General features: G+C 39.2%; 1 protein-coding gene across 1 annotated transcript; it reads left to right on the top strand.

Moving 5' to 3' along the window:
- The first annotated feature begins 14,553 nt into the window (after positions 1–14,553).
- On the top strand, positions 14,554–18,178 carry LOC125686765 (tetraspanin-3-like). The gene has a single exon (XM_048931186.1). The coding sequence runs from the start codon at positions 14,573–14,575 to the stop codon at positions 15,416–15,418; it is 846 nt and encodes a 281-aa protein (XP_048787143.1). The 5' UTR covers positions 14,554–14,572; the 3' UTR covers positions 15,419–18,178.
- Positions 18,179–18,478: the final 300 nt, after the last annotated feature.

The following is an 18,478-nucleotide window of genomic DNA, read 5'->3' on the forward strand; positions in this document are numbered from 1 at the left end:
TACCAAAAAACTCCCAAACACCCAGTAATCTGAAAATGCAAAAAACCCTGAAAACTCCTAGCATAAGGTTGTTCTATCCTTTGTGGTACAGACTTTGTTCATCATTGGTTTTTCTATCACTGAGCAGTGTGGTGAACAGATCTACACCGGGTTTGCAAACAACACTAATCTTGGTTGTCTTGTTGTCTTTTTTTTAATATAAAATATAAAATTTTACCCAGGATTTCAACTGAAGAATTTGAACAATTAAAGAAAGAAAATGTCATGGTTTGACAGAAAATACTCAAACAAATCAATGCCATGTTATATTATGACTAAGGAACATCTACTTAAGGTTTCCCTTTGTAAAACTTTTGTGATTTTGTGAGCAAAAGAATTTGTGCTTCCATTTAAGATTGTAGATAGATTAAATCAGAGAGCTTTTTTCTACTGTTTGTCTCTCACATAGCACATTAGCAGCTAGCTCAATTTTAAAATCATCTCAAAAACTACAGAATTCCAATGTTTTCCTCTAGCAACTGGAGGCAAAAATCTCCAAAAACACCTGCAAATACACAAAAGCACTTTGGTACTTCACAGTTGAACCTAACAAGTATCTTTTAACAGGGAAAACTTCGACAATTCTATGTAGCATTTAACCAGTGCCTTGATTTCTAGAGCCAACTTAATCTTGGAAGCAGTGGGTCAAATTTTAATGTTATTAAATTACTTGCAGGACTTTAAATTATACTATTCTTAATAAAAATTATGACACTGTTTCTGATAAGGTTGTGAACTATGTATATGGTGGAAGCAGTTCTTGTATCAGTTGTATACAAGATGCACATGGCTCAGGTATGGCATGCTGTCACATGGCATTCTGATTCAGGAAGAGAAAATGGATTAAATTCTTTGTGAAAGTCCTTTGGTAATGACATTGACTAGCTATGGCTGTGAAGTCACTCTCTCAGAAACACAGAAAAAAACCCATAATAATGTCTGATCAGGTTTAATAGTCATTACAGCCTCTTCTCATGGCAGTTCCATCAAACAATACATTACTAAGCATTACGTAATGTGAAATTGCCACTAATTCATGCCACTAAATGCATATTCATTATAAATCTGAGACTAACACTGCAGTCCTGTACCCTCTACTAGTGTATGCCTTCAGATTATGGGTAAATTCCCTAAGTGAACTGGGTTTAGTGTGTGGTTCCTGTTATTTTGTTTTCTCTGAACTCTGAAAGATTTACCTCTTGAAACTGGTAAGCACACCATGACTGGCGGGGTTTCATTGCAGTGCATAACTAATTGTTCTTCAGAACACTTCTGGGAATATCCCCATGCAGAGACTGCAGGAGTGAAGGATCGTTGTGGGTGAGAACTGGACGCACTGGCTTGTCGGTCTCAATTTCTCAGCTCACAACGTGAAGTTGGTGACATTCCACTTTGTCTCCTTGGGAAATACGTCTTCCCAGGAAGAGTGGTGAGGCACTGGCACAGGCTGCCCAGGGGGCTGGTGGAGTCCCTGTCCCTGGAGGCGCTCAAGAAATGTGTAGGTGTGGCACTGAGGGACATGGTTAGTAGGCATGGAGGGGATGGGTTATGGTTGGACTGGATGATCTGAGGGGCTTTTCCAACCTTAATCATTCCACAATTCAAAGATTCTAAGGCACCTGTCAGGTTTGGAGTTAGAAGCACTGGTAGCTTGATTTGATCTAGAACTGAGGGCAGCATCCAGATGTACACATGGACCAGGGTGTGCAGAGCTTGGATTGTTGCTGCAAGTCTGTGCCACAGTGCCAAGTGAAGACAGCTAATAAGAGAAGGAAAAGGCACTGTACTGTTGTTAAAATGGCTTGAGGAAAAACTAGATATCTCAAATGCAGAAACAGAGCATAACATACAGAAGAGAGAGTTAAATGATTGCCTGTTTCAGAACTGTAATTCTCTTTCCATCGTTGAAAGGTCCCTGCTGCTCTCAGTGATACACCTAATTTTTTGCCATATATTATCATTGTGCTTTCTCATTTTTCTTCTGATTAAATATGCTGACCTGAAAGGTAAAAGTAATGGCAGATTTATAGGTAAGTAAGCTTGATCTTTAAAATGCTTTCATTACTCAAAGCAGTCTGAATTTATAGCTTGCTCAAACAGCAACACCACTTTTCCTGAGATTTTCTAAGTATTTGCTGTTCCTCCTCATGGGATAATGTGGCCAGAGAGGTGAGAATTGTCCTGTTCTCCCAGAGGGAGCTGGGGGGGGGTCTGAGGATGGGGAAGTCATCTTGATGATAATTCAGAAAGTCTCACTGTCACTCTCCTGAAGTTGCTCTTACCTTGTAGGATACTTGGGATCTCAAGGGTCTCTGGCTTTGCATTGCTGCAAAATATAGAATCATAGAATCATAGAATCACCAAGGTTGGAAAAGACCTACAAGATCACCCAGTCCAACCGTTCACCTATTCCCAGTAGCTCCTACTAAACCATGTCCCTCAACACAACATCCAGCCTTTCCTTGAACACCCCCAGGGTCGGTGACTCCATCACCTCCCTGGGCAGTCCATTCCAGTGCCTGACCACCCTTTCTGGAAAGTAATACTTCCTCATGTCCAGCCTGAATCTCCCTTGTCGTAGCTTGAAACCATTCCCTCTGGTCCTATCACTAATGACACAAGAGAAGAGGCCGACCCCCAGCTCAATACAACCTCCCTTCAGGAAGTTATAGAGAGCAATGAGGTCTCCCCTGAGCCTCCTCTTCTCCAGGCTGAACATTCCCAGCTCCTTCAGCCTCTCCTCATATGGCCTGTGTTCCAGACCCCTCACCAGCTTTGTTGCCCTTCTTTGAATACATTCCAGGGCCTCAATATCTTTCTTGCAGTGAGGGGCCCAAAACTGGACACAGTAGGTAAGGTAAGGTATGAAGATAAGACAGTGACATGTGAAGAGATGGGTAGTTGTCTTTCACCTTATGCATGAGCGGATTTTCCAAAAGAAGACTGCAACATCATGAAAGACAAATCAGAAAAAAACACCATGACAAAAATTCAAGTTAAAGATGGCAAGAAGTCTCACTTGTATTCTGTAATTCCTGAAGTTTTGCACTTCTGCTCAAGCTTTGCAGTCTTCTTTCAATATGTGCATATATATCTTACCTCCTCTGCATCCAGCCTCTTGTTTGGGTTACCAGGGTATTTTACAGACTGGGATACCTGAACCTAACTCCTGGATCAGCACTGAAACCATTGTGCCAGTGCTTCCCTGAGATCAACTAAAGAGTTAGATACGTGTTCAAGGTGATGTCTAACATTGAAAACCAGTCACTATCAATTTAAATATATTCGGTTTATTCAGTGACAGGTACCAATATATTTACTGCATCTGTAAGAGTTCAGAACAACAGAACTTTCTTTCTTCTTCTCTTACTTTGGAAGCACCACTTAGAACAGCCTAAGTGGTATCACTTCTATTCCATTTCTTTTTCATGTACGTTTTCTTATTTGTCATCCCTAAATAATTTCAAAAGAATAAAACCAAGAAGACGTGATTGCAAATCTTGGAATTCTGCTTAAGCTGGGTAATCCAAGTTGCCTATTATTACTTGATTACATACTGTTATTTTTATTAGTATTACTGATATTATACTGCTATTAGTGTGTGCTTTGTGAACTGTAAATATGGGAAAGAAAAGTAGATTTAAAAAAAAAAAAAGATGACTTCTAGCCAAACAATGTAATATGATCTAATGTACTGTCTGGAAGAACTTTTAATTTATATAGTTTTTAATGCTCCTATTTCAAATTAATAGTTCTTTTTATTTCCAACCACACATTTAACAAAGCAAACTTTATTAAACATGTCAATATTTGCTTTATTAATATTACAGCTATTCAAATCCAAGTAAAATTCAGTCTGAGCTGTCTGCATAGATATAGAATTTATTCTTTTATTTGAGAAAGAATGAAAATTAAATACAAAAGCAAGCATATATTTCCACCTGCTACTCTATTCACAAAAATATTATCTTCTACATGAATATTAATTTCTTACATCCCTGCTGATATTAAATCTAATGATTTCATATGGTTCAGGTTTGTAGCATCTTTCATGCATTTTCTAGCTTTGCTAGCATGGCTCATTTATTAGTTTAGTATATAAAATGGCAGAATATATACATACATAAGTATACTTGTATGCTTATGTGCATATGTATATTTATACATCTATATGCTTACATATATACACGTACGTGCATTATATACCTATCTATGTATAGATAGAAACACATAGAAAAAGAAGAAATTTTAAGTTTAATTGATGTGAGGGTATTCAAATAACTGCACAGATAGATCTTGTTTTGATTTTGCACTGTTCCTTTTCCAGCAACAAAATGGTGTTTCTCAATGGTTCACTTTTGTTGTAACTTAGATCAGAACCAGCTCTTTTCCCTTGTATAGCCAGTCTCTGGAAAGCTGTCTCTCCCCTTTCCTTGTGGCTTTGAAATAGAATTATGCAGTCAACTGCATCAATAAATGAGCTTTTTAGAGTTTTCTCTTTCTTACATAGACGACCGCTGGGAAGAGACCTCCCTTTGTATTGGTTCATGCAGCAGGATTACTGAGCATGAAAAGTAAATTCTAACTCATTAATGTGGATAACAGCTATCTCTTTCAAGCACAAAATTTGCAGGGAGGTTTTATGAGTTTGTTTGTACATGTCTCTTTAAGATACCTGTTTCTATCTGCATAGAGATCAAAGAGCATTCAAAGCTTTCAGGTGCATTTCTCCTGAAAATAGAACAGTTCAGCACAGGAAGTGACTTCTCCAACGTTAAAGTGAGTAGGAGCTCCTGCAGGAGCAGAAGCAGGATCAGTTCTGTGTCAGAAAAGGGAAACACAGAAATCTCATTTTTTCTTTCAGAATCATCGGCATTGTTATGCCTTTTTCAATAAATGTATACTTTATTTTCTGGCTTTTGGAAAATCTGATTTAATTTTGGCTCACAAACCCTCTACGATTTATGTTGAAATTTTCCTGGAGACATTGTCATGAAAAACCGTTCAGGTTTTTAAATGTGTTATTGTGAATTATAAAATGACATATAATGCACTCATAAATGCCCTTGAAATGAAAGGCCACTTCTAATTAGATTCTGTCCATAAAATAAATTCAAAATAAACTGCTTAGATACCTCCAGAATTTCTCCTAAATTTTCAACAAAATCTGTAAAAAATGCTATGCTAAAACATTTTTTTGCCCCTAAATTTCCAAGCACTGATATGTGACCCTAGTTTAAAACCAGTGAAATGTTTATGTGCCAGCATACAAAAATTCTAAGCACTCATTATTTTAATTACCAAGGGGTTTTCAATTTATTTATTTATTTGTTCATTTATTGCCAATTCCTTGGGACTAAAGGTCTTTGTGTGGTCACTTCTTTCAGCCATTCATTTTCTGGTAGGATTCAAGTTTACCTCCACTTTTCATCTGCCTCTTTTTCTGTAATCTGCTTTCCCAGACATGTCTGAAAAAGAGTAAATCTGCTCTAATGTGCTGGTTTTGCCTCCTTGGTTATCTGCATGTCATCAGGTGCTTGTTCGGGTTTCTCTCTGGGTGCAGGCATTTTCATTTACCAAAGCTCATTTTATTGCCTTCTATCCCTTCTGCTTTCATCTCAATGGCAGTCAAATGTTTTGTTCAATTGAGTTCTACTCTTGACTGCTACATGTAAATTTAGCCAGAGGAACACTGGGAAAGAAGGGCATGGATCACTATGTCACCCTGAGATGTTGCATAGATAGTGAGAAGCAAAGTGCCCAGGAGTGCAAAAAAAAGGAGTGCAACTTTGTGGGTCTCCCCAGCCTGACTCAGTGTGGCACCACACAACAGTGAGTTCAGTGGGTGTGCTGTGGTGGGGAACAAGCACCTGGCTGAAATGAGGCTGCTTTATGTGGAGCTCGTGGTAGCCCTGAAAGAGCAAAAGCATGATTACCTTCAAGTCTATTTGATCCTGAGTGGCTGCAATCCTCACAGTGCCAATCAAGGAAATAGAAATGATTTTTCTTGTGCACAGCCATAAAACAAATTCTGGAACTAGATTAAAGAATATTGGCTAGTGCTTTTTCTCCTTGAGTATTTTTGATGCACATTACTGTTATGCATCACTGGCTGTTTCATAGGTAGTAACATTTAGTGGAATTAGTTTAAATAAATATTCCCACTCCAAATCCTTTTCTCCCTGTTGGTCTCTCAACTCTACACTGAGTCTGATTCTTATGTTGTTGCTGAAAATGAGATTACTCACATGCCTCGGTGTCTATGAGCAAGGATTCTCCTGCTGGAGTCAGCACTCAGTCAGGACCATGGTTTCTGAACAAAAAGTGCACCAAAGTCTGCTGTGGCCAAAAAAAACAGCATCTCCCAGGTCATTACCTTTGTGCATCATATTCAATGAACTTTCTCAAGCTATTCTCGTGCCAGACCCTAGTTCTGGTGTAAGATGCTGAAGGTACTGATGTTACAATTAACCACATCTGTCAAAGTGCTGAAGAAAGAAAGAAAAATGTTTCAGCACTGCTGGGATATTTTTGCTAGCCTAAGCTAGAATTCAGAATTATGTCCATGTCACCAAGGTTTGTGAAATACCCTTTGGTACCCAGTGGTTGGGCTTGAAATTTGGGATTTGATGTTACATTAAACACCGAAATAAAAGACTCCTACCAAAGCAAAGGCAGGCTGTGCTACTTGTTACTGTGCCCAGAAGTTAGCAGGGGAACTTCTGGCGGTGTAATGCATTCACATTCTTTCCCTTAAATGTGTTGTTACATTCCATGTTCAAATACATTTTCATTTGTTTGCTTTTATTTTACATTTAGATGCTCCTATGAGTATAAACCTAATAGACCTTTTCCATGTCAGTGACAGTATCTATATTTAAAAACAAAATGCCTCTTGAAGGCAATTGTTTGGTGGAGAGATTGTAGATAGAAATAGAGCATAGAAATAAATTGCAATATCTTTGGGTTTTTTTGCATTTCTTTGTTTCTCTAAAAAGCTGCACTTTATCTGGATGGAAATGCATAAAATCCTATTAAAATTGGTTCCATTTCTTTGAAATGTGCTGTAAGACTAATTCTGACAAAGTTGAAATTTTATGTGCTCCCATCATGACATAGGAAAGATAATAAAAATAAATTCCACACTATAGTCACTATAAAACCTGATATGAGATGAATGCTACATTTGATATAGACATATTTAGTACTATGCCAGTAAAAAAAGACTTTCAAACACTCCATTTATTTATTCCTAGCTAAATTTTCAGCTGCCTTGGAGGCTAATAATATTCTTTGCTAATATCTACCTGGGCAGAAAAGCTGAATATTTAATCATTTGTTAGATTAACCCCAAATGAGTGTATTAATTGATTTTTTTCCCCCAGTCAATGAACTGAAAACAGAATCAGTTAGTCACCAGAAAAACCTACACCCTGCCAGTCTTCATCTTTGCAGATACATTCACGAAGTACAAGCTGTACAAATCTCATTCTTTGGGGTGAGCTCACATTACGGATCTAAAGAGGCCCTAGCTGTTTGTACCAAGGTAATTCAGTGCTCTCTATTAGTGAAACTGCTGAATCTGTCTTGAGCCAGACTTGATATTTCAGAAGTAATCATGCACTCACCATAGGGTTAACTGCCATAATGCTTTTTTTTTTTCTTTTTCCACAAGTCAATACTCAAGTGAAGAATTTGATCAAGATCTTTCTATGCTTTACATGTGTTGTTATCACAGAGACAACAAAATCTTTTCCAACCTTGGTGATTCTATGATTCTATGAAAATAGATAAGATTTTGTTTGTTTCAGTTCAGTTTTGAGTAGCTAGATGCAACAAACCATAAAACTCAGAACAAACTAATCTCTTCCAAAACATTCTCTGCAGCAAGGATACTTGACTGAGACAGACTTGACTGAGACTTCCCTTTCGTGGTGAGATCAGCAGTGGAATCCAGGTTTCTATACTGCATTAAATCCTTATGACTTAAGGCTGACTTATCTTGAAATCAAAAATATTCAGAGGCCAATATCTTCTGAGAATCAGTAATTTCCAAAAGCACCTACATAATGTAAAACCCTGAGGTAAACTGGTTTTAATATTTGCCACAAAAATATGAGGCTGCTCTGAAAGTAATGCCATTTCTATTATTTTGTTGGCCCATGATGTCAGAGGTAGATGTTGGAAGTATGGCAGTAGAGGTTAAACCTTCCCATCAATACTGTGTTCCATGTTGTTGCCATATGACAGATGGCAGCAGAGAGGCAGTGTGACAGAATGGTGTCTGGCATGGAAGTGTGGATGAAGCAAAAGTGCGGAACAGAATTCTACCATGTGGCAGCCATTGACATTCATTGGCACTTGGTGAATGTTTATGGAGACTAAACAGTGGATGTCTGCTCAGTGAGGCAGTGGGCAGTGAATTTCAGCAGCAGTGAGAGCAACAGTGAGTCACCTCTGTGATGCAAATGTATACAAGTGAGGCATGTGGGCTCTCATCCATCACTGGTGAAAATGTGAGCACAGCGAGATGTTGGGTGCTGTGCTTCAGCAGTAGCGAGAGGGATATGAAAGACAAGCCATATTCAGGTTAGCCATGCGCAGCTGCCACCTTCACTTGTGCAGACATGACGAGTGCAGCAAACTCTTGTTCATCTCTGGCAAAAATGCACAGATGATGGTGGTGACTCTGTTCAAAAATAGTGTTTTGTAGCTGAGACTTTGCTCTATCAGACAGTGTCGCCGTGCTCATTGCATCTGATGTCATTTCCAAGGAAATTACATAGGAGGCTTATTTTTGGAGCAACCTAAATAATATGAACAATTTGTCACAGATACTGTATCTAGATTTTGTAGACTATATATGATAAGGATTTCTACACTTTTATTCACTAGTGGGTGCTTTATGTCTGTACGATTAGATTCATTCACAATGCAATGAAAAGCAGCCAGAAATGGAATATTTCACACGTGTCACATACAGCATTGCCATAATCTGCCCACATTTCAGAGGAATGCAGTGGAGAATGCAGGCCCAGCAGGGCTCCAGCCAAATTTTACTGGAAAGTGTTCTCTGGACTAAAATACATCAGATATAGATTCCCTATTCTGGGGAGATCCAGCAGAGAAGAAACTTTATTTGTGGAAGTTCTGACAAGTGTAAACTTTTTGTCATGTCCTTACTAACTTCCAGATAATGTATTCAGACACTTCTGAATTCCTCCCTGAAATCTATTACTTATTTTCATGAAGTAACAATTAAAGAGCATCTATTTCATGCTAAAATCTTTTTATAACATCAAAATGTGCCCAGAAATCCTGCATATGGTGTGAAACACAAATGAGAACACTGCATTCACTTAAAAAATATTGTATCTAGTGATGGTTGAAAACAATTAAAATCTCACAAAACACTTTAAATGTCAAAGGGATGTGAATTCAACAGTCTTCTGTGCTTTCATTTGTTCAAGTTTTAAAACAGTACCTATTCCTCCAAATTGTTTTTATCACCAACTACAATATAATGAAGGACATCAAGAGAACAGACGTTTCCTTCTCATTTTAATTTCCTTTTTGTCTTTTTCCATTTCATGTCTTTTAAAATATTCTCCAACTTCTGAAGTGCCAATGCGATAGAAATATAGAAAGTGCTGTTTGCTTTTTTCTTAGTTTTTGCTGGTGTGAATTCATTTCAGTTCTAAGACATTTTACAGAAATTCCAGACTAGCAAACAAAAGGAAGCTAGGAAAAAAGAAGAGGAAGAAAAGCAAAAATGTTGTAATTTTTCACTGCATTCATTTCAGAAGAAAAGCCTTTTGTCATTTGATTTCAGTATTTTCAATATTAGTGAAAATATGGTATGTTAAAAGCAATATCAGTTAGAAGCCTGGAAATAATTTGATGTGGTTCTTCAATTACAGAACAGGCCACTTTTTGTTGGGCAAAGAGACGTGTGTAAAAACATCTAACTGGCTTTAGTGGGAACACCCACACAATGGCAAATCAGTTTTTGTGGAGTACATTTTCTCCATGAATAAGAGGTGGCAATCGTATCTCTTCTGCTTGCTTCAAGCTTCCCATGGAAGATATTAGTCCCATGCACGGCAACATCATCTGACTGTGGTTACCATGGCAACTGATAGTGCAAGGCACAGACCATAGGATCTGGGTCCAGCTAGGCTTGTTCATCCTTTTTGCATTCGGGCTGTCAGAGTGCTCTTGTAATACGGCATGTCACATAAGATAATGCGCTTTATTCCCAGTGAGCCAATAGATTTAGCAGCTTTCAGATTTTTTAAAAACAGCTTTCTGCTTGGTACCCAGTCCTTCTGTTGTGTGCTATTTTCACTATCCATCATTCCTTGAATGATCTGACTGAGAAGATTCAAAAGTGGCTTCCTTCTGCCCTCTTCCCCCCCTCCAAATATACAGTTTCTTTGCTATCATTTTGCATCCAGCCAGGAATGGAAACTGGAAGAACTGCCTGTGAAATCTCTTCAGTTTGGTAAGGACACACTATCAGGGCCGGCAGTTAGGGTCAGGATCAGTGAAGAGAGCAGCAATACCTGTGATACCTTCTTACCACATTTTCCTGATCAGCTAGCCCTGCTGGGTTATAGACCATCTTCCACCTGCTGATGAGGCCAAGGAGTGGACAGGGTGGACATATAAAAGCTGAGGTAGGTAAAATTGACATAAAGCCTGCATTTTTGTAAGGATTTAGGGTCAGATCCTATTCTTTCCTCTTTCTCTTCTGATAATCCATTGGGTTGCTGTAACTAAACTACCCCAGCCATGCTTCTTATAAATGAGACAGGGCTTAGAAATGAACATGCTTTAATATAACAAGATCTTAAAAAAATGTTGTAATCTCTAAGGATAAACTTCTTTGAGAGTAATTTAACTTCATCACAAGGTCAAGGTAACAACACCTTCATGTGAAAGTGGGTTCCATGGGAAATGCCAGCTGTTTTTCTGAAGCAGTTTTAGGGCTTTTCTCTGTTGCTGTGACAAAGTGTGCAGTGGATGAGGGTCTGATTTTAAGATCCTGTCTCTTTTTTTTGGGATTTGCATGAAAATTAGAAGAGCATGTCTACTGGTGCCTTGACTCCCATGTTTGCCTCCAGGTTTCTTTTTAATGCACATCTGCATGGACTTGCTGCTCATCTTGATTTGAACATTGCAACAGGAGTTTAGATGTCCTCACTTGAGGACCTCAACAGACTTGATGATCCTTATGGGTTGGGATATTCTATGATGCTAGTCAGCTGCCTGCACTGCATTTGTACAACCATGCTGTTGACTTGATGGCTCTTGGATCCCAGGCCCACGTGGGACAAATTGCTTTGATCTTCCTAGCTTATCTGAACTTTTCAATATCAGTCATGTTTTTCTAGAACAATTAGTCGATGAATTCAAAGAGTACACAGTTGACTTTTTATTTATTTGAAAAATTATACTTACAGCAACAAACCACAAAGTAGTTTCTCTATTAAACCCACATTTGAATTTCAATATTCGTCAGTTTGTAAGCAGAAAAAAACTCCAGAGAAAGCAGGAATGATATTTATCATGTTATACTGTTTATCACTGGAAAGAATACAGAGGAGCTCTCCTAACTGCCTCACACACAGTCTCTTTGTCATGTTGCAGTCTCTCTCCTCTACTTTAGCCAAAATTTTAGCTGCAAATGCAGATAAAATTTCTAAGCAGAAATGAACTTCTGATAATAGTATATCCTTAGTTGGAAAACACTCAGAAGGGTCATGGAGTCCAACTCCTGTCTTCATACAGAACCACTCCAAATCCAAATGTTATATTTGAGAGCTATGTCCACATCTTTCTTGAACTCCGGCAGCTCATGGCATTACCCACTGCCCTGCAGAGCTGTTCCATGCCTTCCACCCTCTGGGGCAAAGCCTTTCCCTAACTCCATCTTACTCTGCTCTGACACAGCTCCATGCAGTATCCTCTGGCCCTCTTTGCATCCCCAGACAGCAGAGTTTTGTGCTGCCTTCCATTCCCTGTGAGGAGCTGCAGCCAGCGTGAGGCCTCCCCTCTTATACTGGCACTGGGCATTGAGGACTCTCCCCTTGACAGTGGACATGCAGTGCAGGCATTTCTAGTTGACATGGCGGATGGGCAGCCAAGTGGATCCTCTTTCTGTCTGCCCACGTTGCCACCAAAATTCTGGCTCATGGAATGGTGGAGATAACCAGAGGATGGAGGAGAGCCTGCAGTGGCACAGACTCCTGTCCTGAAGGTCCACTTCACTGCTCACACCATCTTGTGTCTGCAATCTGCAAAGAAAGAAATAAAAAACCTCACAGTAGTCCAAAGAGTCATAGTCAAGTAAATAGGAAATTATATATTGAGGAATATTTAGAAAGATAAGAGCCTCTAGGCTTCAATAAGCATTATAATTCTCTCGTCTGTATGGAGAGAAGGCCGGCAGTTACTCTGGATGAAATGAACAAGAGGTGCAGTAAAATTATCCTATAGGCAGTCTGAGCCTTTCTAATGTATTTCAGAGACTGCAGAATAAGCTAGAAGTAAATAGTGTTGTAACTCAGTTCTTAATATCTCATTAAGTTTTATAAGCATGAGGCAAGGCAGAAAAGAGAATAAGCAGGTTTGTGTGCTCTTTCCTCAAAGCTTGTGAGCTAGCATTAAGAAGCTCTTATCCTCCACCATGTTTTTCTGTCTCTTTTCTGATGTTTCTTCCGGTCTGTGAAAACATTCAGTTTGTGTTGTCTTTATGTATAAATCACAGAATCATAGAATGGCCTGGGTTGAAAAGGACCTCAAAGACCATCTAGTTTCAACACCCCTGCTATATGCAGGGTCGCCAACCACCAGACCAGGCTGCCCAGAGCCACATCCAGCCTAGCCTTGAATGTCTCCAGGGATGGGGCATCCACAACCTCCTTGGGCAGCCTGTTCCAATGCATCACCACCCTTTGTGTGAAAAATTTCCTCATAATGTCTAACCTAAAGCTACCCTGTCTCAGTTTAAACCATTCTCTCTTGTCCTACCACTATCCACCCTCATAAACAGCCATTCCTCCTCCTGTTTATATGCTCCCTTCAATTATCGGAAGGCCACAATGAGGTCTCCCCAGAACCTTCTCTTCTCCAAGCTAAACAAGCCCAGTTCCCTCAACCTTTCTTCATAGGAGAATAAATAAATAAATGTAAGAGGAAATTGTTTCTCTTTGCCCCTTCTCAGACAAAGGTGGTCATTGTCTTTCAGGGAGTATCGTTATCTAATTCCAAAATAATTACATGTTTGACAGCACACAAAAAGACATTTTCATGGGGATCAGTACAAGATGGGCATATACGTAGCATACAGAACAGCAACAGGTCCTTACAAACGAACCATCTTCTGGATGTACACTCATCAAGTTTTGTAAGACTTTTCATGGTTACAAATATTCGAATACCAACTCTGGTCTTCTTCAGTTGCTCCCATTTCTGAAAATGAGTTCTGCCTGCATTCTCCCTTATGCAAGCCTATTGCACAAGCCCTGTTCTGCATCTTGAGAAAGAAAATGGAAATACCATCTTTTTTTTTTTTCCTCGAGAAAATTAGGGAGACATTTTTTGGCCTTAGATATACATTCCTGGCACCTGTGGCAAGCTTTATACTGGCTCCTCATCATACTTCTCTCTTCTGTATAACTTTTGAGAAATAATACTCTTCTGCTGGCTAAGTGACGTTGATTCCCTCTGTGATTGTTGTGAAGTCATTTAGCCTGTGTGTAATTCAGTTTCTTTGCACATAAGGAAAAGTTAATACAGTTCTTACTGTTGATTGTATTCAGTCATTACAGCACTCAGTTCAATCACTGGTGACGCAAACTGAGAGCATGCAAATGCAGAAGTAGGGATTTCTCATCCAGGTGTCTTGAGTAATTGATGCTATCTGTGCAGAAATCTTGCTGAGTAAAAAAGGGCAAAATATTATTAACATCATTATGCCCCTCATCAAATCTAATGAGTGGTAAACGTACTGGGAAGGATAATGAGTCTGGGTACATGTTACCTACAGAGATCCTTGATTGAATAGCTCTGCTTAAATAATTATTTCCTTAATGACTCTGACTTGTGCATTTGTTGCCATTTTGGCTACTGCTGTAAGGATTTACAGTTGAATCTGCTCTATCACTTGGGTAGTCTAAGTGATCTGACCCAGCACTGTTGGCCACATCCTTGATTGTTTACCTATTTTCAGATGTTTAACATATAAATGTAATAAAACAAAAAGTTCAGCTCTTTTTTTCAATCACTCTTCCCCTTCAGTGAAATTACATCCAAAAATAGCAGAGTACATGTCCTCTCAACAGCAAGCTAGGCAGTCAGTCCCGCCTTGTATCTACAGACTATGCTGAACAAGTAATAACACACAGATAGCTGCTTCAGAACTTAATCTTTGCACCAAGGAAGCCTATCAGGCCTGCTCTCTTGCAAGCTGTTTTTGGGTGGAGATGTCATCTGAGGCACCTGCTGAAGTGAGGTGGAGGCCTTTCAAATGGTGGTGGTGAGGGGTAAGCTGCTAGGTCTGAGCAAGATGTGGAGAGTAAGGAATGCACACATGTCTCTGTGGATCTCCGAGGACTCTTTACTCAGAAATTTTGCTCGCGTTCTACTGTTGTTCCTTGGTGTCATTTTCTGGGCAAGTGCAACAGTTCTGACCTTTGGTGGATGCTCTGTGATCCTGTTGTGCAAGAACTATCATCATTTTTTTCATGAGTCTTTCTTTCCTCTCCCTGGCTGGCTGGCTGTTGTAGCTGCGTTAGTCCTGCTACCTACTGGTATTTTGGCTATTTCTGTTTCTGTAAGGAACTCCCGTTATCACCAAGGGACTCTAATGCACCTGCTGCTAGTTCTTCTTTGTCTCCAGGTGTCTTTAGCAGTTTTGACACAGTTCTACTCTATTTGGATGGCAGTTGAGCTGAAGAACACAATGGGACAAGCCTTCAATCAATACAATGGCACAAATTCCCTGGCTCGTGGAAGCAGGACTGTGGATATGCTCCAGAAAAAGCTCCAGTGCTGTGGGCTTCAAAACTATACAGACTGGCTAAAGGCATCAGATGCTTCTTGGCATTTTCCATCCAAAAAATCTCATATTCCTAGAAGCTGTTGTAAAAAATATGTTGACTGTGGGGGTGACTTAAACCATCTGGATCAGCTATTCCAGGAGGGCTGCCTGAGGAAACTGCAAGACCAGTTGCATTATGGAATGAAGTTTTTGTTTTCTTGCTGTGTTGTGCTCAGTGTCCTAGAGCTGTTGGCTGGAGCAAGCAATGGCATCCTCATGAGCCATCAGCCTTTCTATGATTTACGATTTCTGGAATCATCTGTCTTCTCATAGGTCAACAGGCAGTGGCAGCATTGCTTTCCTTGAATCTCTCTTGTGCTGTGACTGCACTGAAAGAAACTTTTGTGATGTATGTTTGCATATAAATCAAACCAGTTGGTCATTGTTTTTTCTTATTTAATGTTGCAATGCTAGATCAGTCTTCACCCTCAGTTCCTGTTCAACATCTGAAAAACTTCATTGCTGGAAATCCCAGCAGGAAGTGTGAGAGGAATCTCAGTATGTACTGAAACTGTCGCAAGTGGGTGATTGTAAGGTAGAGGCATCGTTTTCTTGGGGATGTAAGAGAATGTTGTAAAGTTGTGACCTGAACTTTGGAATAAGTCATACGGGGTGAGATTTTTGAAGTGCAATTAAAAAGCAGATTCTTCCACTTACAAAGGTGCAGCTAATCCTTTGGTATTTCTCAAAGCTCTAACACTAACTTTCAGAAAAAATAAATAGTGTTTCCTGAAGTGGCATGAGGGTACAAACTAAATAGAGAAGATATAGTTGCTGGCCACAAAATAAGTGTCTTCTGTTGTATTTCTTCTTACTACCTTCATAGCAGCTCAGGAACTGAGTTTACACATGCTGAAATTAACAAAGAGAAAAAAGAACGTCTGTGTTTATTTTGTGTCAAAACTAGGAATAAGTCAATTCTACTCTGTAAGAAGTTGTGTGGAGGCCTTACATATGCTTGACTGAGAGGAGCAATAGGTTGCTTTTTCATTTAGGTATGTGAGTCTGTCTTACCTTCTTACCTAAACCTAATCTTGCCCTTTTTTTTTTTTTTTTTTCCCAGATATTCATCTATTCTGCTTATGCTGAAAGGGGCAAATGCTGCTGTGTAGGGGTTGTCTGTGTTCTCTCCTGTATAAGTAATGCTGGTGCCTAGAGAAGCGTGCGTAAAGGCTGGTGATGCTGGACTTTGTGGTTTTGTGTGTGCTTCTACATGTGTATCCAAGAAATGCTATTATCTCTGGGCTGGGTGGGATGGTACATGGAGGCAGCATCTGTATCTGTTACTGTAAGTAATTCCCAAGCCCTAACAAGGCTGGGAACCAGGGAAGCTTCTGACTCCTGGAAGCTAGTGCTTTGGATAGTTCCCTTTGTGCTTTCAGTAGTTGTCAGCTAAATCATTATCACTTTCAAATACTATAAAAAATGGCAAGTATTTTATAACAAGTTTCAGACTCCAGATCACAAGACAATATCAGAGGCTATGTCTGTACGTACTATGTGGGAACTAAATGTTGAAATATACTGTGGGGCTTCAAATAAGAACCAAACAAACTTGATTTAAATAAAGGAGGTAGTTACTCAATTAGCAGTGAGCAAATCTTTACAGAAAGGAATCTTCCAAAAGAAGTGAACAGCTGTGTCTTTGAGTAACACAAAGAATGAACCCTCCTTTATTTTGCTTGACATGGGATGCATGGGGTAGTGAAATTATTTCTTCCTGTAATTGGGTTTGTATGGCTTTGGGGTACCCTGACACATAAGTGCTTTTTGAAACAAGACTATTGCTATACCACTACAGAGACAATGAAAATGACAGTGATAGTATTAGAAGGAAATTGAGTTTCTTGAGGAAAAACATGGTGGAAGAGTGGACTGAGTGTGGTGCTCTCTTACCAATACCTTATTTAAGGGGGATATTTTTCTTCTTGGATCACTTCTTGTTCCTTATAACAGGTTCTGAGCTCAAAGAGTGGAAATGCTGCTTTTCCACTTGCTAGTGGGAAAAAAAATGGGCAATTTCAATGTGGTTAAAGAGGATTTCTAATATAGATGTCCTTGCCTCCTTTCCACTATGCTGAAAGGCTGGGTCATTCATTTCTCCTTCTGTTCTTACTGTATGAAGAATGTAATAATTAAGAAAAAAAAATCTATGGGAGTTAGTCTTAGAAGTCCTCTCTTATGGTTCTTTAATTTTATTTCATTCTCCTATGAGCTAGATGTCCCTACGCTTATCCTATGTTACTGTAGGTCCCTCAGAACAATCACATTTGTTAATCCTAAAACTGGTACAAACAAAAGGTGCTGTATGAAGATGCAGGAGACAGACTTAGTATGAAAATGCTTCTTTGTGGGGAGTCATTAGACAGAACTGTAAAAAGCAGTAGTGTCCTATTTATGTTGATTTTTGAATATTCATTCTGAATGATTTCTTCTGGATAGGCGTAACTGCTTAAAATATCATTATTTTTTTTAAAAGAAATGTCATTCATGATAGACATCTCATGATGTGAGATGTGTAAGTCCCTGGGAACCAGTGCAATATACACATATACTTCATTCTGGATGGATCTTCAGTTTTTCATAATCTACACAGATGAACAGCTGTACAAGCAGTCAGCAAGTGATTTACACTTTGTATTTCCAGAAACTGTATTGCTCTGGGCTTGAAGGAAAGAAAACGATGCTCAGTGCAAAGCTGGAAATATATCCTGTGATTACTCTTCTTACAGAGTATACCGAAATCCATATATTCCATATGTCAATCGATGATTTCACTGTGATGTCTGTCTTCTTTGAGGATAGTAGTCCAAAAGGCAAAATTAATGCTTGTAGGTAAAAGTCACCACTGCAGACCTTCAATGCCCTTTGTCAAGTCCTCTGCTGGACTCAAACATTGGACTTGGCAAAGAGAGAGCTGGTTGCAGTTTTATAACATGTCTGTTTTGAAACTGATTGTGGCTTTCTGACTCCTTCATCTGTACAGATGGTGAGCAGGTTGAAATGATATTGTTTCTTTATCTTCCCATCAGTCTGTTGGTCTTTCCTGCCTCATTCTATTTTTCCTCCCCCCCCTCCCCCCCAAAAAAAAGAAAGTATAGGTTTGATAATCTGGGAAGATTTTCTTGTTTGATTATGCCAGTGAACCAAGAAGTTGTAATTAATGTTATGTCATATATATATATATTTTAAGAAGTTGAATGATTACCATTAGCTAAAAGATTATGTGCAGCAGCTAAGAGTGGTCTTTTCCCCAAATAAGGAAATTTCTTTAAAGCAACAACAACAGTAAGATATTTGCCAATATCTGGCAGCTGCTACTTCAAACACCAG

This window comes from Lagopus muta, chromosome Z, assembly GCF_023343835.1.
Source record: "Lagopus muta isolate bLagMut1 chromosome Z, bLagMut1 primary, whole genome shotgun sequence".
NCBI lineage: Eukaryota > Metazoa > Chordata > Aves > Galliformes > Phasianidae > Lagopus > Lagopus muta.